Source organism: Phascolarctos cinereus, unplaced genomic scaffold, assembly GCF_003287225.1.
Source record: "Phascolarctos cinereus isolate Bilbo 61053 unplaced genomic scaffold, phaCin_HiC Scaffold_3;HRSCAF=262, whole genome shotgun sequence".
Classification (NCBI taxonomy): Eukaryota; Metazoa; Chordata; class Mammalia; order Diprotodontia; family Phascolarctidae; genus Phascolarctos; species Phascolarctos cinereus.
The window spans coordinates 251,021,403-251,046,263 of record NW_027555736.1 but is presented as its reverse complement, the minus strand read 5'-3'; the positions used below and the strand labels follow the sequence as shown (position 1 = coordinate 251,046,263).

At 41.7% G+C, this 24,861-nt stretch overlaps 1 protein-coding gene and 1 long non-coding RNA gene across 2 annotated transcripts in view; one reads left to right on the top strand and one right to left on the bottom strand.

Moving 5' to 3' along the window:
- The window catches only part of GALNT16 (polypeptide N-acetylgalactosaminyltransferase 16), a 114,278-nt gene extending 105,306 nt beyond the window's left edge, over positions 1-8,972 (bottom strand). Inside the window, exon 1 of the mRNA XM_021004778.2 lies at positions 8,772-8,972. Coding sequence (XP_020860437.1) covers positions 8,772-8,972 — 201 coding nt within the window. The remainder of the gene's footprint in view (positions 1-8,771) is intronic.
- Positions 8,973-10,177: 1,205 nt separating this feature from the next.
- Positions 10,178-14,905, top strand: LOC110220674 (uncharacterized). Its single transcript, XR_002327933.2, has 3 exons — positions 10,178-13,662; positions 13,815-13,941; positions 14,065-14,905. It is a non-coding gene; the product is annotated as an uncharacterized LOC110220674 (long non-coding RNA).
- The last annotated feature ends 9,956 nt before the right edge of the window (positions 14,906-24,861 follow it).

Genomic DNA, 24,861 nt, shown 5'->3' with positions numbered 1-24,861 from the left:
GTATGTTGATCTAGTTGCATTAATGCTTAATATTATTGGTAGTTAATCCAAAAAGATCAAAAATAGTTATAGCTGTGCTGTTACTCATCAAAGATTGTATACTATATAATCAAAAGAAAGAACTCGATAGCTAAACACACTAAGTGTTTAATCTTAGGGGGGGGCGGGGAAGGCAACATACCCAAGATCCCAGAAGTGTCAGAATCCTTTCAGTGAAACTCTGTGTCATTCATGAGAATATCAGAAAACTGAGATTGAAAAAGAAATTCTTCCTTCCTGCAATGACAGATTTATACTTAAGAAAAGTACCCCGAATGGTAGTACTGTACTTCAATGAGCTACTAAAAATAGGATCATAGATTTAGAGTTGAAATGGAAACTCAGAGACCTTGTAGTGGAAGCTCTTCATTTTGGCAGATAAAGAAATTAAGATCAAGAGTGTTGAAGTGACTTGCACAAGTAGTGCATGAAAGAGGCAGCATTTGAATCCCGATCCTCTGATTCTGGAACAAGAGCTCTTTCCACTGTACCATACTGCCTCCTTAATGTGAATTCTCTATTTCCATCAATACTTTAGTGAGAATTAGTTTATCAGAACAACTTATAAAAAGCCAATAAAAAATCCACTGTTTGCACACCCTAAAATCTTTCAACTCTAATACGGAGCTGTTTTCAATACTACTGTAACACCCACCACCCTCCTTCTTTAATCCTGCTTGGGAGAAACATAGCCCTACTAGGAAAAGTCCCTGAGTTCTAATGATTAATTCTGCCACAAATTCATGCCATTCTAGAGATAGGTGGTGGTGGTAGAGGGGAAGCATCTCAATGTCGCAGTGAAATCCTTTTCATTTTTTTGAGACTGCAGATCCCATTCCCCATAAGCCTATTCACAACATTTTCACTTTTTCACTTTTCTTGTTTATCCATCTTCACCCCTGTTGTTCTTCAGTTGTTTCAGTCATGTCTGACTCTTCATGACCCCATGTGGGGTTTTCTTGGCAAAGATACTGAACTGGTTTGCCATTTCCTTCACCAGCTCATTTTATACAAGAGGAAACTGAGGCAAACAGGGTTAAGTGACTTGTCCAGGGTCACACAGCTAAGAAGTGTCTGAGGTTGGATTTGAACTCAAGAAGACGAGTCTTCCTGATTCAGGCTCTAACTCTATCTACTATGCCACCTAGCACCTCCATCCTTGGCTCACCCCAAACCCTCATTTTGAGCAGATGACTTTATCTCCTACTTTACTCAGATCAAGGCCATTGAACATAAGCTCTTTTATTTCCTCTTCTTTTTATACAAAACTTCTCTGTCTTAACCCATCTGGCCTCCTCCCCACCTTCCTCAAAAGTGATGGCAAGAACCTTTTCGCTAAGGCTAACCTTTCCACATGTGCCCTTGATCCTATCCCCTTCTGCCTTCTCTGAAACTTTGATACCACTATAATGATGATGATTACTATTTCACTTGTGTCCTTGATCCCTTTCTTTACTGGCTCTTCTGAATTTTTGCTTTTATTGTTAATTCTGATGAGAATGTACTATATGCCTGGAAAGATGCTAGATACTATTAAAGATATGAAAGGCTGTAAGATGTGGTCCTTGCCTTTAAGGGACTTTAATCTAACTAGGGATGCAAGACTGTGCAAACCCTTGGATCCAGCAATACCACTGCTAGGTCTGTATCCCAAAGAGATTATAAAAAATGGAAAAGGACCCACACGTACAAAAATATTTATAGCAGCTCTTTTTGTGGTTACAAAGAATTAGAAGATGAGGGGATACCCATCAGTTGGGGAATAGCTGAACAAGTTGTGGTATATGAATGCAATGGAATACTATTGTGTTATAAGAAATGATGAGCAGGTGGATTTTAGAAAAACCTGTAAATACTTATGTTAACTGATGCTGAGTGAGGTAAACAGAACCAGGAGAACATTGTACACAGTAACAGCAACAATGTCAGATGATCAACTATGATAGACCTAGCTCTTCTCAGCAATGCAATGATCTGAGATGGTTCCAAAAGACTTGTGATAGGAAATGCTAACCACATCCAAAGAAAGAACTATGGAGTCTGAATGCAGATTAAAGCATATTGCTTTCACTTCTTTTTCTTTCTCATGGTTTTTCACTTTTGTTCTGATCTTTCTTTCATAATGTGACTAATGTAGAAATATGTTTAACATGTACATGTACAACCTCTATCAGATTGTTTGCTGTCTTATGGAGGGAGTAGAAAAGGGAGAGAGGGAGAAAAATTTGGAACTCCAAATTCTACAGAAATGAATGTTGAAAACTATCTTTACATGTAATTGGAAAAAAATAAAATACTATTAAAAATGATAGTCTAAGAAACACTATTCTATGAAACACTGAGTCTTCACAAATCAAGGTAAATTCCAGAGTAGACAGTCTTCCAAAGTGCCCCCACATTGTGTAGATTCAATCCTATATGACTAAAACATTCCTAGTTTGAAAGCTTAGAAACTTACAAAACTGAAACTCTGGAGGTACATTTCTGTAGAGCATGGATCTTCCAGAACTCACTAGGTTCAACAACAAAGCTTGTGGAAGGCAGGGATAGGGTAAGAAGGGTTGCTGAAATTTCTGTTTCATTTAATAAGAAGGGAATCAGCACAGCTCTTAAAAAACTAATAACACACTACTTTTAAAAGTTACTATTTCCCAAAGAAGACAAACGTCCTCTGTGTTCCTTCCTTAGCTCAAGTCTATAACTTTTTTTTTCCTGAATGTCTGTGTGGCATGGTGAAAGATCACTGAACTTGGAATCAGAAGCCAAGTTCAAATCCTGGCTCTACCTCTTAATAAGGGAGCCTCTGCCTTATAAAATGAGGATACAAATATTTGCACTCTTGTACCTTACAGAGTTGTTGCAAGGATCAGATAAGACAATGCATTTTATAAACAGAAGCACAGGAAACTTTTGTTATTATTGTCTGGCTCCTAAATGCAGATACTTCTTTTAGAATGAATAAATAAGTTTGCCTCAAAAGGCAGGGCTGCCAAAAATCATATTTCTAATGTATAGAACTGTGTCCTTTCTCTGCTCAGTGTATTCCTATTGTCTATACAATCCAACTCCAACCAATCTTCCCAGCCTTATTTCACAGTCTACACAACCCTTGGTGTTAACAAAGTACTAGACCTGGGCCTGTCCTATATTTAATGTGTTATTACCCTGAGTGCTTGCATGGGAACTGAAGGGCCTTTTACCATTTTCATACAGACCCAAATATGAGCTATATTCTGATATTCCCATGGAAGATGATAGATGAGAATGAAACAATTCAAATTAGGATGCTCTCAGAGGAAATCATAGTAGGGAGCACAAATAAAAAAGACATTCAAGGGGTACCCCTAAGATTGAATCCAGTCCATAAAAAGACAGAACTTCAGTTCTGGTTTATGATTTCCACATCTAAAAAAAGTCCCAAGTGTTTAGTGCACTATAAGCCTAGTATGTATCAATCAAATGACTTGATAATTAATGAAACTAGTATAAGGTTAAGCTACATTACTAAAACTATAGGTTTCAGGACAAGAGAAGTACTCATGGGTATTCTTCCCTGGTCAGACCATGATAGTTATTACATTCAGACCTATCCTGAGGATAGTGTGCCAATCCTGAGAAGAGTTGAGTCAGAATGGGGAAGGGTCTATAAATCATGCCCCATTTGAGGAATGGTTGAAGGAATGGAGACATTTAGCCCAGAGAAGAGAAGATTTAGGGGCAATGTGATAGCTTTCTCCAAGGCACTGCCATGTGGGAAAGTATTTTATGTGACCCCACAAACAGAACAGAATCATGGATAGAAGTTGCAGAGGTTAAGATTTCATCAGGAAAAAAAACAACAACCAATTACAGCCATACAAAAGTGGAATGATTTCAACTGGTATCAAGTTTCCCAACATCACTAGAGATTTTTCAAGCTGAGGCTAGGTGACCACTTCTCAGGGATTGTAAAAAGAGTTCCTGCTCAGATATGGATGGGACTAGGTGACTTTCGAGTCCCTTCCAACATAGAGATACCATAATTTAATAATAATAATAATAATAATAATAATAATAATAATAATAATAATAACTAGCATTTAGATGGCATTTCAAGGTTTGCAAAGCACCATACATATGTTAAATCATGTTACTGTTAACAACAGCATTGTGGGGCAGGTGCTATTATTATCATACCCATCTTACAAATAAAGAAACTGAGTCATAGAGAGATTATGTGACTTGCCCAGGCTTATACAATTAGTTAAGTGTCTGAGGCAAGATTCAGGTCTTCCTGACTCCAAGAGTCCTTTGTTTTATCTGCTGCACCATCTAGCTACCTAATTAATTTGCAAATTATGTTACATCAAAGTCCCAAATACCATAACATTTTGAACTGTCCCCAAAGAAACAACCCTGTATCTCCCTTTGGCTCTCATATAGACACCAAATCTTGTTAGTAATTTCACATGGGGGTGGGGTGGAGGTCAGAGGGAGGAAAACAAATATATATTAATCACTCATTATGTGTCATGTACTCTGCTAGGCACTTTACAAATATTAAACTCATTAATCCTCACAATAACCCTGGGAGGTAGGTGCTATTATTACCTCCATTTTACAAATGAGGAAACTGAGTCAGACAGCGGTTATATAGCCCAGTTAATATAAAAGAACTATACAGAGAAAATGGGAACCCAGACTCCTGGAACACGCTATTAGGTTAAAAAAAAAAAAACAGGTTGCACATTCAAGTGACTTATTTATCCATTCATTTATTATTCAACTTTTATTAAGTACCTACTTTGTATGACGTACCTTGCTAGAAGCTAGAAGAGATACAAGATAAGCTTTCTCTCTTCCTAGGTATTTGGCACATTTTTGTACTTCTTCCTGGAAGGCAATGATGACTCTGCTACATTTTCTCTGCCTCTCCCCATTAGCTGGCAGTAAATAGGTCTGAAACATCCTCATAAAATATTTCAACTTAACTAGGCAGGGAAATAACTTGGAAACAGAGAGAATGAGATCAGATGGTTTCCAAACTTCAGAGAGGGAGGAAAATTTCTGCTGCATTTGTAACTTGTAAGAGAGCTTGTTAATACCAAGAGAGAGTGCTGGTATTATATATTTGATTAACTCCAAAGATCCCAGCTCTAGGAGAAGCAGAGAAAAGTGCTTCATAAAATCAGCTCAGGCTAAGGTGGCATGAAATGGAAAGCAGAGTAACATGGCCTATGGATTAGAGGGCCAGAGAAGAAGGAGAGTGAGGCATCAAAGGTGCACACCAAGGAGTGCTTGCTATCTCATTTAACTGACCCAAAGCCTCCCCTCCTACTGTGAATATCTCACATTTGCCTGTTATTTGCCCCCGTTTCTAACTCCAACTTTCATTCTCTACTTCACACTTTGACAAAGAAAGTGAAGTCTCTGGGGACTTTATTATTCCATTAATTTAACAAATGCTGAATAAGAGAAGGGGAGTAATAGAAGGGAGAACAGATTGGGTGAAGGGGAATCAGAATGCATGGCTGTCATGGGGTGGGGGGAGGGGAAGGATGGGGAGAAATTTTGGAACTTAAAATCTCGTGGAAGTGAATGTTGAAAACTAAAAATAAATACAAAAAAAGAAGACTGCATTTCAACAAAAATTGGTTTCCTTTATAAAAAAATTAAAAAAACTCAAATGCTGAATATTGCTATGTGCATAGAGAACTGGAGTTGGTGAGATAAATAATAAATAGGACACATGGTCTCTATCCATGGAAATTGAACAGCAAAACAAGACAATACAGGAGATGTGATGAGGCAGTATGATAACCTGTGTCAAAAGAGTGGTATAGACAATTAATGCTATAAATATTTATTGACTGAATGAATGAATTCAGAGAACATTAGAGATTACTGCTTGGAGAAGGCTCTCCAATTTCCTTTAAATTCAGCCTCCCTCTTCCCTTGACTCCTTCTCTCAACCATATTTCCAATGACCTGATTTTAAAAACCCACTTTCCAGACCATCCCTCTATATCTATCTTATAACAATATATTTAAGGCTTTCTCCAAGCTGACCCTAACCTATAGGAATTTGAGAAAATCCCTCCCTAAAAAGGAATCTGGCGAAATCAAAAATCCAGCACAGCATCTCTAGGGACTTTCAGCAGGACTTGGGCAAGATATCAGGCTGCCCTGACAGAGGAAACTCAAAGAAGCATTGGGTAGGGGTGGGAGTGAGGACAAAGTGAAGAATAAGAGGCCAATCCTCCCAAGATTCAGGAAATCTGAAAGAATAAGAATTTTATCAAGACCCAGACCCAGGACCCTAAGCAGCAAGGATGAAACATTTCTCTTTCTCTTTCCTTCTTTAGTCCATTTCCTCCTCTCTGCACATCACTCACTAATATTATTTATCGTATCCGATGGAAAGTGTATGCTGAGAGAACTAGAGATCAGGAGTCGTGTCCCCTCCCCCCTCCTCCAGGGCTTAAGAGCAGATCCAAATGTTGTTCAAGAAAATTAGAGTAGACAGATGATTCTAGTGCACTTTGGGGGCTATTTTGGTTCATTCTGTTGGAGTTTATCCTTGATCCTAAAAATGAAGAATTTTTCCTTTAGCAACTTTTTTCCAAGGACTAGATAAGGGTTATCGTCATTAGCATCGTTTTACTTTACAGGTATGAAAACTGGGACGCAGAGAGGTAACAAGTCACCCACAGAAGAGACAGCAGATGAACTAAGCTATGAAGGGAGAATCACGTTCAGAGTACTTGTCCACCATGCCTCCCAAGTCAAAATCTCGGTTGCTATTATTTGTTTAAATGGAAAAACACCTACAGCAGCTGTGGAAAAGGAAAGGCGCTCAAAGCACTTTTTAATTGTCCCTCCTGTTCCCTAGGGGAGACACCTCAACCTCGGGCTTCGGGTAAATTTCTTGAATCCCCCTTCCAATTTTCTTCCCTTCCTTTTATAGCAAATGCTCTTCTCAGATTCGCCGTATTTCTAGTTCTTCCCTTCCCTACCTCTTCCTGATACTTTCCCTTCATATCTCTCTGGTTCTACTCTTTGCTCCAACCCCATCCCCACCCCCACTCCAGCCGGCCAGCCCATTTCTTCTACTTCTCGAGTCTGAAAGCTTTCTCCCGAACTGGAAGCGCCTTAAAGGTGCCCACAACTTCGGAATGGCTGGGGGTGGGGGTAGGGGGCCGCAAATCCTGCTTTTTCCACAAGTGTGCTTGGCCTTCCAGCACACCACACCAACCACGGAGTCCAAGGGGTCGAGGCAGTCAATGGACTCCCTCCAGCAGGTCAACTGAGAGCTTTGCACTAACAAAGGGCCTCGAGCTACGTCAGGCGGAGGAGGCTGAGCTAGGGCAGCATCCCCTCGAAGTCCTGACTCACCCTCGCCGCCTAGTACCTCCAGCCTAGACCCCGCTTTGTTTCTAAGTTTCCTTTGACGTTTCAGGTCTGACCTCCAGTGGAGTGAATCATGTGGAGGGGCCACACACACACACACACACACACACACACACACACACACACACACACACACACACTGCTGCAACCCGTGGGCGCCCCCAGAGGCTTCGCAGAGGAGGACGGGAGAGGCCACGGAGAGTCGAGGATGCAAAGTCCTCTAAGCCAGAAATTCCATCTAACTGGGAGACTGGAGGAAAGGCGGATAAGCACGAAGAGACCCTCAGCCTCCCACCCTCCTCATTAAACACATATACACGCGCACGCACACACACACACACAACACACACAGCACTTGGGTGAAGGAAGAATGTTGAGGATCAGGTCTCTTTGCAGAAACAGGGAAAAGTTGGGAATGCTTGGGAGGACAAGGACCCAGAAAAGGATGCTCGAGTTTGCAGGGCTCTGTCCTGCAAACAAGCGAACTGTGGGCTCCAAGCGTCCTAGCGACCCAAACCAAGCCGGCTAGCGGGATGCCATCCTGGCTGCGATCTAACCGCTCGGTCTGGCAGGGCCTCTGCGCCAGGGTGCTGGAGCCCGGAGCCAACTTCACGCACAGAACATCCGTCTCCTCCTACGGACTAGGGCCCGGTCTGCCGCGGTCTCCACCGGATCTCGCCCCATTGCAGCCACAGCTTGAGAGCGGGCCCAGCCAAAATCCAGCCGGCGGCCAAGGAGGCGCGCTGCACCCGGTCCGTCCCCCTGTCTCCCCCTCCCTCCTCTCTGCGCCTGGGAGAGCTGCCACATCCCTCACCCCGAGCAGCAGCAACCCGCGCAAGCCTGGCCCGCCAAACTCACAAGACACTTTTCTCTACAGCCGTCAATTCTCCTCCTACCCCTACCCCCATTCTCTTGTCACTTTTCCCTTCAAAACCGGTGGCAGTTTGAGCCACCCTCACCCCCTGCCCCCAATACACACACACACACACACACACACACACACACATCACACACAATTCCCTTCTTCCCCGTCCGCAGGCCCAGCCCCTTTCCATCATTGTAAATGTTGCCATAACAACGGACAGGAATTCTCCAATATATACAAAGATGTCCAGGCAAAGCTCGCAGCTGCCCCCGCCCACACTAGCTCTCTTGTCAAACGGGGCCCGGCTGTCCCTCGGGATAGCACCTCGCTCTGGGGCCGCCCCACTCTATGCAGTTTCTCAGCGATTCTGGGGTGGGGGGCGGCGGGAGGAGCTGAGAATGGAATAAACATAGAGGGGGAGGGAGGAGAGAGACCCAGCTCTTGTCTCTCCTCCTCTTGCCAACCAGGTCTTACTCACAATGAGGGGGATAGTCCGGTCTTCTCTGTGGAGTTCCAGCCTACCAGCTGGTCTCTGTACGTTCCTGCCACCTCCGCTGCTGCTAGGAGATCGGCTGGAGGATGCTGAATGGGATCTGTTGTCCTGCCATAAGTAATAGAAAGTGCCTAAGATCCAGGCGACAGTCAGGATTGCGATGGCATTAGCGCGGATCCTTCTCATGTTGAGAACCCCAGTGCTGTCTGGGAGCTGGAGTAAACTAGAGAAGAGGTGGCTTGCTAGGTTAGGGTGAGTAGGGGCGGGGGGGGGTAGAGGGAGTTGGGAGGGAGGGAAGGAGAGGAGAGGGTGGATGGTGTAACGGGGGAGGGGGGGCAGTATGGATAGGGTCTTCTGTTCCCTTCGAGCTTTGGCTGGCTCTCTCAGTCACAGCTGTTTGTTTTAGCTCTTGTCTCACTGCTCAGTCCTGCAGAGCAGAAAAAGGAGAGAGGTGGAGGGGGTGGGGGGAAGAGATAGAAGGAGAGTGGAAGAGATCCTCACGGTCCTAATGCCCTTCAGACCACGAGTCTGGCCCTTACAAAGGAGTATATCATCTCCGAACCCTCTCCCCAAGACCCTGTGGTCTGGAGAAGGGGGAATTCCTTTAGTTTCCCATGGTCCCTCAGAGGGGCAAGACAGGTGGCAAGGAGAGGTTCCTTATACAAAGAGCAAAGTTTTCATGGGGTGGTTGGACGGGCTGCTTCTGGGGCACTGTGTTAATGTCTATAGAGCCATAGAATGTTAGAGCCGGAAAATACCTCAGAGATTTGAATTCTTCCAACCCCCTAATTTTGGGGACTTCTATGTCAGGACTTCTTCCTTGCTTGTACTCTACCTTGATTACACTTATTATTGGGGAAGGAGAGAATAAGCATTTTATACAACACATACTAGGCGCCAGGCACTGTTAAGCACTTCACAAATATTATTTCATTTGATTCTCATAACCACCCTACCAAGTAGGTGCTGTTTTAATTCCTATTTTACAGTTGAGTAAACGGAGGCAACTAAGTGTCGCCCCTGGTCACACAGTTAATAAGTTCTGAGGCTGAAATTGAACTCAGCTCTTACTAACTTCAGTCTCAGTGCTTTATCTACTGTACTCTAATTGGTGTACAAGTCACATACACACCAGTAAGACTGGAACCCTGGAGGTCAGGCACTAGGCTGGTTTTCGTTTTTGAATGTACAGGCTCTAGCCCAAAGTAGATGGTTGATAAATGCATCTGAATTCATTTTATTATTTTATTAATATCCATCTACTAATAGATGAAAAATAACTGAGGTCCAAAAGTGACTGAGATAGGTTGCCGACTTTGCCAGAGGAATTTTCTGGTTGGGATCAGATCAGGAGCTTTTCTTTCCTTAGTAGGCAAGGCAGTCTCTTTCATATCATGCTTCTCTGAAGGATGAAGAGGGCCACGGAGGTTGAAGAATACCAGGAAGATTTGCCAGTTAAGTGAGATTCCTAAATCTCCCATCAGATATGGTGTTGTTTTAGTCACACTTGGCTCGGGTTCCTCCTCCTCCCCCTCTGGAATTTTATACTGAAACAGCATGGTCTATCAGTTCTGATATTTACTCTTAAAAACTATGGGAGGGCATTAGAAAGCCAGACTGAGGTTGGGTATACTGGTATGCCTGAAAGTATAATAGGCTCTACACCAAGGATAGATCAGGAATCTAGGGAAACTCACCTTACAGTAACTTCTCCCTTTTACACATCCTGATTCTCATTTCCCATTCCCCTAACTTTACCCTTCTGGTTAATCTTACCTTTAAATTTCCTGGAAAACCCTCCCCCCACTTTTCACCCCTCAGCCCATTTCCAGACAGCCTCATGGTTTAAATAATGTACATGCTTTGCAGGACATGAAAATGTAAGAATCTAAGCTGAAATTAGAGCCCCAACATTTCTAGACCCATATCTCTGCCACCCCCTCCAACCATGAATCTCTCCCACCCCCCTCCACTCTTGTAAAAATCCCTTCTTATCACCTTTCTTGTTCCAGGGGAGGACATAGCCCTATGCCTGAAAAACTTTTGCCTAAACTCCTGGGATTACTTGAGGCCCTTTTGATTTGAAGTGAGAAACTGGCAACTTGGCTCATTATCTCAGAACCCAAACTTAGTTTTTAGATCTATCCCAGAACCATACCACCAATAATTTCCCCTTCTTTTCTCTCTCTCCTCCTTTAAGTATAATTCTTAAAAACAGTCTAGCCTTTTTTCATTTCTCTTCTTTCCTGCTGCAACCTCCAAGCTCCTACTCCTTCCATTTAGAAAATGTTCCCAGTATCTGCCCCTCTCTACTTTCCCTCCCCTTCAATAAACTTCAGCCTCTGAAGCACCCCTTCCCAGAAGGTGGTTGCCATTCTTAGGTTCTCAGGAGGTAACCCTGTGAGGCTCCATTCCTAACACTATACATAGCTCCCAAATCCCTACTGGTGTCCTTCCCCTCAACAATCAGGTAAGGGGAGGGGGGGAATCATTTGATTCTTGGCAAAGGTATTCATGAAAATATGTAAGAACAGTAGCTGTCAAACCTTACTCCCACATAAACCTGAGGCTCATTTTCCTATAAATACATGCAAACCACTTTCAAATCGGTACAAATTTAAAATATAATGGTAGTGGGACACTCACAAGTGTTGGTACTGCAGGGCCTAAAAGTCCTTTCCCTTTTTGTATCTTCACAAAATTTCCAGTCAGGTGCTGCATCTCTGCTGCATGGGTTGCTCAAATGGGCTCCCCGTCTGCTCCTCTCCACAGTTCAATTCTCCCTTGCCAGAACTGTCTCTGTCTTGAGTCTATAGCCAGCTTTTTACTATTGCTACTGAGAGTCCTATTCATTAAAGCAGCTTTCTCCCTTGAAAGATTGAATTTCTGTAACCATGTCTGTCTGGAGTGTATGTCCTTGTTCCTTCAAATGAGGTTTTTTCAATTAAATATTATTTATTTTTCAATTAGTAAAAATCCATCTTCTCTCCATCCCACACCTCTACCACCTCCTAAATGAGAAAGAATAGAAAAACAACCCCCCTGTTACAAATACATAGTCAAACAAAACAAATTTCCACATTGTCTATGTCCAATGTCTCATTCTGCATTCGTATTCCTTCATCCCTCTTTTCCACGTTGTCTGTGTCCAATATGTCTCAATCTGCGTTCTTATTCTTTCACCTCTTTTCACCACCCAGAAGGTAAGGTATTATGCTCCTTCAACAGTAAGTTGTTTGTCCTTATAACACTACTGTCATTGTATAAATCATTCTCTTACTTCAGCTCACCTCACCCTGCATCAACTCATACAAGTCTTCCCAGGTTTCTATGAAACTATCTCCTTCATAATTTCTTAGAATACAACAGTATTCTATCACCATTATATACTATAATTTGTTTAGACATTCTACAATTGACGCCAATTAAGTCATTCTCCTCACTTTCTAGTTCTCTGCCATTGCAAAAAGAATTATAAATATTTTTGCATATCCTTAGAATTTGTTTTGTGTAGGACTATTCCCTTCCTTTAATATACCCTCCCTTTTATTCTCCCTTCTCCTCTTTCTATCCTGTTTCTCTGTTGAGTAAAATATATTTTTGTATCCAGCTTTATTGGTGTGTTCTTTCATCCTTTGATCAGTTCAGATTAGAATGAGATTTAAGTGTTAGCTTCTACTTGTAAGTGTTAGCTTCTACTCTATGTTGAACTCTCAAAGTGATGAACTCTCCAGGCGAGACTTCTCTGTCTAGACAGCTAGTTGCTAAACACCATAGTTAATTGGGGTGGAGGAGAAATCCACGTCCCTGCCCCACCCCTCAGGGGTCTAGCACTCAGGAAAACCTTCACTTCTTCAAACTCAACAAGTGTCCTGAGGACTTAGATATTTAAAGCCTTGCAAAGGCATATCCAGTTTTTGCTTGTCCAATGAGCTGACTCCCTTTTATTCTCTCAAGAGACCCGTTACTGCCTCATAAAGGGATCACCCAGGAGTTAATACCTTGTTAACAAATTAACACCCCATTACTTCTGTTATTATCAATTGAGCTAGGGGGAAACTAAATTCCCCTTTACACCTCTTAAATCACATCAGGATCATACTTAACACCTGGACCAACCTCCTTGCCCCTCCATTTCTAAACTGGTGATAATAGGAAGGGGATAGGACATAAAAAAAGCATTTATGCTTAGGCTAGTACATCCAGAAAGTCCACTGAGACTCAAGGCCTAGGCAATTACTTTCTGGGATACTACTCTTTTTCCTGTTTGACAGGTTGTCTCAGGGACACTTCCAAACTCTTCTGCCTTGCGCTATTCCTCATCCTACCCCAAACGGAGCTGGCCAGGGCAACACTTGGTGCTACACTTTGTGGTTTGGAGATTGCACCAGCTAAGAGGGAGAGTTCAGAGCTCAAGTTACTCAAAAGCAGCAGATACAGGTCCTTCATTTATCTTCATGATTTCTCCTCAGACACTGGCTTCTTTTGGGGTTGTACCCATAGAGCTCCTTAGGCTAATGGACCAGTCCCTTGTCCCAAACCACAGAGGGACAGCCACAAAGATAGTAGCTTTGAGAACTAGTCCAGCCCTACAATAGCATGTGATCCTAGATATTGCTAAGGCCAGAAACCCAAAGCAAGAAGACTGAGGGCCCATTGAAGCTAGCTCAATTATCTAGGCCAACTCTCTGTTCATAGTACCTTTATATCATTGGGGAAACCCATTTTTTTCATCTTACCTTAGACATACTGGAGAAAATATCCCTGCTTTCTGTGTTTCCACGATGTCAGGATGATAACAAATAATGGAATTATGACCGGACATAAACTGGAAACACCCTTTATTTGACAGATGAGGAAACTGAAGCCCACTGAGGTTAGTGACTCATCCAAGGATATACACAAGTACTTAATCACAGAGCTGAGCCTTGATTTCTCATACTTTTTCCTACTATGTCACACTTGTCATCAGTCCACATTGCTGCAATACTGAGCCTCCAGAAAGAAACAATAGCTCTTCCTTTACAGTATTTGCTGGCTCTCAGGGACACTTTACCCTGTCACAGGAACCAGAAAAACCTCTGACAGACTTCTTCCAGACCTCTGCATTTTCTAAGTACCTACATGTGTCTGTACCTACTTAGATACCTAACAGGTATGGAGATTGTATTTATATACTTGGTTATACATGTGTAAGTGGTAATAAATGTGCACCTGGTAGAAATATAGCCCTGAGTGCATATTTATACACGCACATATCATCTGTCTTTTTCCACAGGAAGCATTGTTGTTTTCACTCAGGTGGAGATGTAAGGAGACTCCAGTCAGCCATTCAGAGAAAGTCATGCTGAGAGGCCTAGCACAGCTCAGAAATTGCAGCTCAATATGGGAAGCAAGAGAAATAACGATGCACCGAGGGAAAGGGGAAGAGACATGGCAGGACTAACAATGTAAGCAGCACAATGGAATAGCATGGGGCAACATCTCTAGGCCTGGAGAACCTATTCATTCTCTTCCTGCTATCCAGGACAAACTGGTATATGTCATCAGCCTTGCTCTCCCTACAAAGTTACAGAGAGCAACTCTGAGTTTAGAGGTAGTCACCCTTAGGTAACTTCTCTTTCATGCCTGCTCCTCGCCATCTATCTCTTTCACCTTGTACGTAATTTAATGCACTGCTTTGAATTCATTAACTAGTATTTCAAGAGTTTCAGTGTTCCATGGCCTACCAATTAAAATGTCCTCGGCCATAATCTTGGGATGAGATAAGCTGTAGGACAAAGGTCAAAGTAATGAGCTTGCCAAATAACCCTTCCCTACTTGGGGCTCCAACCCTCCTGTGGGGTCCAGTCACAGAGTTGAAATAAAAGAAATTTTTAAAAAAGCACTTGAAAAACCAGTACTTATGTTGTTGTTGTCATTCAGTCATGTCTGATTCTTTGCGGAGACCATTTGGGATTTTCTTGGCAATGATACTAGAGTGGTTTGCCACTTCTTTCTCCAGCTCATTTTACAGACGAAGAAACTTAGCCAAACAGGGTTAAGTGACTTGCCCAGGCTAGTAAGTTTTTGAGGCCAGATTTGAACCCAGGTCTTAAAATGAGTCTTCCTGACTTGAGGCCCAGCACTCTATCCACTTTACCACCTGGCTGCTTATCATTACTAGCTAAGTAACCTTAGAGGCAGAATAATGATAATAGTGATTTTATATTTTTATTATGCTCCTCTATTTATGATCTCATTTTTTCCCCTCTTGACAATCCTAGGTTGCTAGAGTAGTTATCAATATTCCTATTCTACAGATACAGAAAGAAGACTCAGAAAAGATGAATAACTTACTAGAGAAAAGAAATGAGCATTAATTGAACCCCCATTATATGTTTAGGTGGCTTACAAATATTGTTTTATTTGATTCACATAAAAGCCCTGTTAGGTAGGTCCCATTATTATCCCCATTTTGCAGAAGTGGAAACTAAGGTACAGAGAAGCTAACTGATTTACCCAGGGTCACACATCTAGTAAGTGTCTGAGGCTGTATTTGAATCCAGGTCTTCCTAACTCCAGGCCCAGCTCTAACTAGTAGATCACCTAGCTACTTCCTTGGGCATACCAGTACACAAAGCTAATTAGTAGACAGAGCCAACCAGGTCTCAACTCCATTTTCCGCTGGGATGAACTAAAATAATACGGAAAGTGGATAAAAGCCTTCAGGTTCAAAGCAAAGAGCACAAAAGGAATTAATTGGAAAGTGAGGCCAAAGAGTAACCTCTAACCCTCTGACAGGTTAATCAAAAGGAAGAAGGGGGCAGCTAGGTGGGGCAGTAGATAGAGCACCGGCCCTGAAGTCAGGAGGACCTGAGTTCAAATCCAGACTCAGACCATGCACTTGACACATACTAGCTGTGTGACCCTGGGCAAGTCACTTAACCTTTGCCCAACTATGTCTCATTTAAATCCAATTTACTCGCAAATCAAAAAAATCACTCATATTTAATCTTTCATACCTATCTCAAAGTCCTGTGGCAACAAGCAAGTGATGAAGCAGCAGCACTAGGAGCTGTAGTCACAACCCTGCTCTTGGGCAGCCCAGGCCGTAGGGTTGTCTTCTCACTGGAAGCAGCAGGGGGATTCAGCAGCTCCCTGGGTGTCTCCCCTTCTGGTGCTCCCCGTCAAATGTACATATGGACAATTCGTGCCCCACCTGTCACGGAGCCTCCCGAGCTTGTATTGGTCTGATCCCACAGTCAGACACACCGTACCTTGACTCCAACATAGTGATGTCATTTTGGTCCTCTTCAGAAAGGAAGGACAAAAATCAACCAAGATATTCCATCTCCTCCTTTGCATAGGTTGTCCAGAGGTCCATCACCAACTGTCCTGACCTATGTCTTGCCACTGGACTCTGATGACTCTGGAGGAGACAGAGAGGCTGATGACTCAGTATAGCCCTGACTCACTTAAATCCAATTCACTTGACAGTCAAGACATCACCCTCCTGATGTCATTTGTCCTCCTCCAGAATGAAGGATGAACAACAATCTGGGAGTTTGTCCACCATGCCTGAAATACTCTCGCTCCTCACCTGTGACTCTTGGAATCCTTTGAAATATTCAAGGCATCTCAAGTACCAACTCCTAGGTCCTCCCAGTTGTTAGCAATTCTTCCCTTCCCTGAAATTACTCTGTATTTACTTTGTATGTATTTTGTACATATCTGTGTACATGTTGTTTCCTTCAGTAAAATATAAGCCCCTTGAGGGCAGGGACTATTAGAATTTTTTTACTTGTGTCTCCAACCTCTGGCATAAGACCTTGCACATAGTAAGCCCATAATAAATCTTTAGAAACAGCTAAGTGTTGCAGTGGATTGAGTGCTAGACCTGGAGTCAGGAAGGCCTAAGTTCAAATCTATGTAAACACAAGAAATTATTGTTATTTATTGAGTAAGCATGAAAAATTAACCTATCTCTACCACTTCCCATCCCCTGCTGACTGCAGGAAAAATGCAATTTCACTCAAAGAAGAAACAAGAAAGCTAGGCTTGATTCAGCCACATACACAAAAATCATAATGATACAAAGTAAATTAGCATGACTTCTGAACAAAGATGACTTACAAAGGTTCATGAAACATCCCATGTTCATAAAGGAAAGAAAATTTCATCAATGAAACATTTAAAAATATACAGAGGAAAGCAGAAGACAATGAAGTAGGCCAGTTCTGTTACTGTCATGTTAGATTTAATATAGACTTTTAAAAATTCCAGAGTTCCCAGGTCAAGGAGAAAATATTGCAAGCAGCCAAAAAGAAACCATTCAAGTACTGTGGAAACACAATCAGGATAACACAAGATTTAGCAGCTTCTACATTAAGGGACCAGAGGGCTTGGAATATAATATTCCAGAGGTCAAAGGAGATAGGATTACAACCAAGAATCACCTACCCAGCAAAACTGAGTATAATCCTTCAGGGGGAAAATGGACATTCAGTGAAATAGAGGACTTCCAAGCATTCTTGATGAAAAGACCAGAGCTGAATAGAAAATTTGTCTTTCAAATACAAGACTCAAGAGAAACATGAAGAGGTAAACAGGAAAGAGAAATCATAAGGAACTAATTAAGATTGAACTGTTTATATCCCTGCATAGAAAGATGATATTGGTAACTCATGAGACCTTTGTCAGAATTAGGGTAGTTGGAGGGAAAAAAATTATATGTATATATATATATATATATATGGATGGATGGATGGATAGATAGATAGATAGATAGATAGGTAGATAGATAGATAGACAGATAGATAAAGGGGAGTTGAAGATTTGGGGTGACATCTGAAGAATAAAATTAAGGGGTAAGAGAGGATTATACTGGGAGGAGGAGAAAGGGAGAGGTAGAATGGGGTAAATTTTCTCACATAAAACAATCAAGAAAAGGCTTTTACAGTGGAGGGGAAATGGGGGAAGGTGAGAGGGAATGAGTGAATCTTATTCTCACAGGATTTGTCTTAATTCTATGAAATAGTAATCACTTAACTTGGTCCCAAAGAAGAGACATGGGAAAGCACTCCCTTTGTTGATGAGGATTATGGGTGCAGAATACTACTTATAATATTAGTAATTTTTGATGGGTTAACTAGTTTTGATGACCTGTTTGTTTTCTATTACTTATTCTTAGTTATAAGGGATGGCTGTCTGGGGGAACTGAAGGGAGATAGATATTTTGGGAAATGAAGGTGATAAAACTATATTTTAAAATAATAAAATTTATTATTATAAAATAAAATTTTAAAAATAATGTATGAATTGTCCTTTGCAAATAAAAATGATGCTCTGAATCAACAAAGTCATCAGCAGAGTATAGCTTTAAATTGTTTATCCAAGAATAGCATTGGATTTATGCTATGCTCTCTTACCTACTAGCTAGAACACCCCAGCTCACTATCACTTTCTTTCCTTTTCTGTCCTACATCTTCAGGTCCTAATTACCCCCAAATCTTTTATAATGGGTGAACCATTTGCTGGGTGAACCATAAGGAAAAACTAAGCAAGGATCAGTGCATGCATCTGAACTAAAGTCTCATAAACCATAGGACTCATGGGTATTTGGCCTATATAAGCCTTCCCTGATCCCCCCATTCCCAAGTGCCCCTTCCCCTCATATTTACTTGGTGTGTATGTGTGTGTGTGTGTGTGTGTGTGTATGTATGTGTATGTATCTGTATCTGTATCTGTATGTATATGTGTATGTGTGTGTATGTATGTATGCACACACACGCACACATATATATGTATATATATTGTCTGTTTACACCTGTACCTGTGCGTGGTTCCTAAGTCTTCTTACCACCCCACCAGCTCTCCCACCCCCCACCTTGCTGGGGCTAAGATGTAAATTCCATGAGTCTGGGACTATTTTTGTTGTCACTGTATCCTCAGTACTTGTCACAGCAAAACAGGTACTTAATAAGTGATTGCTGATTGGTTCACTGTTAAAAGTCCTACCTGATCAAGCCCAGGCAAACTGAATAGACAGAGAAAGAGGGCAGATATAGGGACCGAACCTGAGAGTTCGTTGGTATAATGAACTCTCAGGTGAGGAAACTCCTTCTACCAGTGTAGGTCAGCACCTTAGCAGTTTACAATACTAGAATTGCCCCAAACACTTAGAGGTTAAATGACTCAACCAACATCATTCAGCCACCAGATGTCAGAGATGGCTCTGAGGTCAGCCTTCAATCTGCTATATCAAGCTGCTCTATAGAGAAAATCACTTTCAATTCAATTCAATTCAACTATGCAAAAATGTATTAAACCCATAGTTATTTGCAAAACACTTGAGGGAGCTACAAAGACCAAAAAAACCCCCCAAAAAACCCATACAAACAAACCACACCCAAAAACAAACAAACAAACAAACAAAATCTTGCCTCTCCCTAGGGAGCTGACATTATATTAGTTTTTTTTTAAAAGAAAAACCCTAAAGGTTTTGGGTACTGAGATTCACATCTCACTTAGGGCCTACTGCTTCTGCTCTAAGCCCATGCCCTTCTGCCCGATTGTTTATTGTTGAGTTGCTTTTCAGTGGTCTGACTCTTCCTGACCCTATTTGGGGTTTTCCTCGCAAAGATACTAGAATGGTTTGCCATTTCCTTCCCCAATTCATTTTATAGATGAGGAAACTGAGGCAAACAGGGTTAAGTGATTTATGCAGTGACATACAGTTAGTGTCTGGAGTTGCAGTTGAGCTTATGTTAGAGTCTTCCTGACTCTAACCCCTTCTTTTTTCTGGAAACTTCCATACCCACTCTTGCTTTCCCTATTTGATTCACTGAACAATCCCTACTATCTTCCCAACTCTAACATCAAACAGGAAATTAATCAGTTGAGAATCTGCCTGTGACCTATCCTCCTTTAAACCCACAGCTTTAATCTACCCTGATTTTGAGGAGATTAAAGATATGTGTCCCATACTTAGAGTGAAATAATTTGGCAAGACTTGGGTGTTCCAAGTCTGAGGGAAGCCTTGGGAAAATCTTTAAGTCACCAAACTGTTGAAACATACTGGATTATTCATCCTCTTTTCATCGGAGTAGTTCAAGGGACAGATGTGAACATTCCCAGAGGTGTCAGAGATGAGCGAAGGCTATTTATTATTCCTGAAAGTTCTTGAGACGCATCATGAGGATCGGGTCCAGATCCTGACTTTGCCTCTTATGTGACCTTGGTTAAGTCTGAGGCCTCTATGTTTCCTCAACTATAAATGAAGGAATTGGACTGGATCAGAGGCATCAAATTCACCTGTAGCTGCATACTGCCCACAAAACTCCAGAGTGCTGCATGAATCATATTAAAATGTAATAAATTTAAAAATAATACAATATAGATGATGATAATTTGTGGTTTTCTTAGTTAATATGTAGCCCACATCTTTCTTGTTCCTATTTAAGTTTGACCATCGAAGGTCTCACTCAGCTCTAAATTTATGTCCTTATGACTCTACGGAGCACAAGGATGGCATGGCAGATGAAGAGACAGCCATCAGGTTAAGAAGACCTGTTATTAGGGGTGGGCCTGACTCAGGCTGGCACCCTGTTAGTTGAGGTTCTGATATTGGGATGAAATGAAGCACTAGTCAGTCATCAAACAGTTAACACATTAACAGTAGTAGCTAAGGCTTTCTTAGCTCTAACATAGAAAAGATAGTAAACAAGGGTACAGTAGCACTTGGTTACAGTAGAGGAGGCCCCTTTTTTCTGTATGGAAATACATCTGGTCAGCAGGGCAGGGTACGGTGATTTGAGGTCTTGGGCGATCTATGAAGTCTAAAAGAAAAACTAGTTTAATTCATGTTGCAAGGAGGAGAGGGGAATTCTGGTAGATAATCATACCCTGGGTTCAAGTTCCACCCTGGCCACGACTGGCTGTGTCACTTAACTCTCTTTCTTTCTCTTTTTTTTTTTTTGGTAATAGGGGTTAAGTGACTTGCCCAGGGTCACACAGCTAGTATCAAGTGTTTGGTCTGAGGTCAGATTTGAACTCAGGTCCTCCTGACTTCAGGGCCATGCTCTATCCACTGTGCCACCTAGCTGCGTTCTGTGTCATTTACCTCTCAATCTCTTCCAACAGATCTCAACCAACCAACCCTCTATCATCTGCACTCTGTCTCTTATTTTCAGTGTCTCCCTTTCTATCAACTCATTCTCTACTTCCTACATGCATGTCCATGTTTTCCCCATCCTGAAAATACTCTTATTTGATCCTTTCAACTCTGTTAACTATCAAATTATAACTCTTCTCTCCTTAGTGGCTAAACTCTTGGAAAGGCAGTCCACAATAGGTATCTCCACTTTCTTTCCTCTTCCTCTCTTTTACAATCTGGCTTCCAACCTCATCATTCCATTGAAACTACTCTCTCCGAAGTTACTAATGTTCTCTTAGCTGCCAGATTCAACGGCCTTTTCTCAGTCCTCATTCTTCTTGACCTCTCTGCAGCTTTTGACACTGTTAACAACTCTCTGTCCTTTGATATTCTCTACTTTCTAAGGTTTTCAGGATACCACTCCCTCCTGGTTCTCCTCCTACCTATCTCAGCCTCCTTTGCTGGATCCTCCCCCAGATTACTTCCTCCAGTCCCACAGGGCTCTGCTGTGGGTCCTCTTCTCTTCTCCATTTATACTACCTCATTTGGTGTATTCATCAGCTCCCATGAATTTAATTACCATCTCTGCACTGATGATTCTCAAATACCTTTCCTGCCCTAACCTCTCTGCTGACCTCCAGTCTCTCATATCCAACTGCCTCTCAGGCATCTCAAATTGAATGTCCAGAAAACATCGTCAACTCAACGCATCCAAAACAGAATTCATTTTCTTTCCCTCTAAAAAGCCTCCCCTCCAAACCCTCCCTAGAGGGCAACACCGTCTTCCCAGTCCTTCAGGTTCACAATCTAAGAATCATCCTGGATGCTTTACTATCTCTCACCACCACCCCACCTCCCCTATCTGACTTGTTGTCAGGATCTGTCAATTTCACCTTTGCAGCATCTCTCAGACATGCCCTTCTCTCCTCTGACACTGCCACCAACTCTGACACGTGCCACTCACTTCACGCTTTGATTACTGCAATAGCCTGTCTGAGGCTCTTCTGGGCTCAAGTCTTCCCCCACTCCAATCTATCCTCCATTCAGCCACTAACATAGTTTTCCTAAAATTCAGGTCCAATCATGTCACCTCCCTACTCGATAAACACCAGTGGCCCCCTATTGCCTCCAGGAGCAAATACAAAATGCATTGGCATTTTGTTTGGCATTCATAGCCCTCCTACCTTTTCAGTCTTCTTACATCTTACTCCTCACCACATACCCTTCTATCTAGTGATGATGGCCTCCTGTCTGTGTCTAGAATGATACTCCATCTCTTGGCTCCTGGCATTTTCTCTGGTGGTCCCCCATGCCTGGGACACTCTTCTTCCTCCACTCTTCCTACTGACCTCCCTGGTTTCCTTTAAGTTCCAACTAAAATCCCACCTTCTACGGGAAGCTTTCTCCAATCTTCTTAGTTCTAGTGTCTTTTCACTGTTATTATTTCCTATTCATCCTTTATGTAGCTTGCTTTGTATATATTTGTTTGCATACTGACTCCTTCTATTAGATTGTGACTGTCTGTTGCCTCTTTTTGTATCTCTTATGCTTAACACAGTGCCTGGCAAATAGTAGACACTTAATAAATATTTACTGATTGTTGGATGCCCCAGGCAACTATCTAACCCTATATATAGCAGAGAAGATGCCAGATCTGCTCTGATAGAGGAAGTTTCCCACTGGAAGTCCTTAACACCAATGAAGTACAGGTATGTCCCCCTTCCCCCACCAAAAGTCCTGTGATCCTTCATTTCCCTCCCGGCTGTGCTTTTGATTTTCCAGGCTTTAACACTACCATCTGCAGTCTCACCCAGGAACATGCATCTGTCCCTGTGGCCATTTTACCCCGGAACTTCCCTCTGCTGGGCAGGCCCCCTATTCCCATTTGGGAGCTCCTCTTCCCACTTCCATTTTGTGCAGAGCCTAGGTTGGCCAACCTGCATTCCCTTCTCCATTGTGCTTCTGACTTTCTGAACTTCAACCTGCCCCAGGCCAGGTCCCTTTACTTCCCTCCCCTTCTAGTTCCATCTGCGTGTTTTCTTCTTCCATTAGACTTTAATCTCCTTGATGGAAAGCACTGTCTTTCCTTTTGCCTGCGTTTGTGTTTCCCTGCTTAGCCAGTGATACGTGGTAATAAAAGCATGTTGCCTGGCCTTGGCTGATCCTCTTGATGCCCGGTCACGGGGACAGGGGAAGTGGGCAGAGAAACTCTGCTTCTGTAACAATAAAATGTGCGTTGAGTCATGACACCATCGCAACATGAAACCACTTTCCAAGGGACAGAGAAAAATCTGGAAAACCTTCTGGGAAGTTTTATGCATGCTCCTTAATGACTGGGATCACGTATTATCTAAAGATCTTCGTCTCAGAGCATAGGAATAAATGCAGTTTGCCTTAAAATTATAAGTAGCATGTATCTAAAGCCATATGCAAGCATGATATGTAACGGGGATAAGCTAGAAGCATTTCCAATAAGATCAGGGGTGGGTCCATTTTCACCACTGTCATTCAATATGTACCAGAAATGTTAGCCTTAGCAATAAGAAAAATAAATCGAAGGGATTAGAATAGGCAAAGAAGAAACAAAGCTATCACTCTTTGTGATGATATGAGGGTATACTGAGAGAATCCTAGAGAATCAACTAAAAAATTACTTGCAATAATAAACGACTTTAGCAAAGTTGCAGATATAAAATAAACCCCCATAAACTATTGGCATTTCTATATATCACTAACAAAGCTCAACAGAAGAGATAGAAGGAGAAATTCCATTTAAAGTAACTGTAGACAATATAAAATATTTGGGAGTCAATCTGCCAGAGCAAACCCAGGAACTATATGAACACAATTACAAAACACTTCACACAAATAAAGTCAGATCTAAATAATTGGAAAAATTCAGTTGCTCATGGGTAGGCCAAGCTAATGTAATAAAAATGAAAATTATACCTAAATCAATTTACTTATTCAGTGCCATAGCAATCAAACTGTGAAACATTATTGTATAGAGCTAGAAAAATATAAGAACAAAATTCATCTGGAAGAACAAAGGTCCAGAATATCAAGGGAATTAATGAAAAGAAATGTAGGGGAAGGAGGCCTAGCTGTACCAGATGTTAAATTGTATTATAAAGCAGCAATCATCAAAACTACTTAGTAGTGGCTAAGAAATAAAGGGGTGGATCAGTAGAATAGGTTAGGTACACAAGACACAGTAGTTAATGACTAGAGTAATCTACTGTTTGATAAACCCAGAGTCTCCAACTTCTGGGATAAGAACTCACTATTTAACAAAAACTGCTGGGAAAACTGGAAAGGAGTATGGTAGAAAGTAGGCACAGACCAACATGTTATACCATAGACCAAGATAAAGTCAAATTGGGTACATGATTTAGATATAAAGGCTGATATAAGCAAATCAGTAGAGCAAGGAATAGTTTACCTGTCAGCTCTAAGGAGAACAGAAGAATATCTGACCAAAGAAAAGATGGAGAATATTATGAAATGCAGAATGGATAATTTTGATTATATTAAATTAAAAAGTTTTTGCACAAACAAAGTCAATGCAACCAAGATTAGAAAGGAAGCAGAAAGCTGGGAAACAATATTTTTAAAATTTATTTATTTATTTTTAGTTTTCAACAATCACTTCCATAGCTTTTAAGTTTTAAATTTTCTTCCCCTCTCTTCTCACCTCCTTCCCCAAGACAGCATGCAATCTGAAATAGATTCTACATATACATTCCTATTAAACATATTTTCACATTAGTCATGTTGTAAAGGAGAATTAGGACCAATAGGAGGAACCACAAGAAAGAAGAAGCAAAACAAAACAGAAGTAAAAAAGGAAAAAATGGTATGCTTTGATCTGCATTCAAAATCCATAGTTCTTTCTTTGGATGTGGATAGCATTTTCCATCATGAGTCTTTTGGAGATGT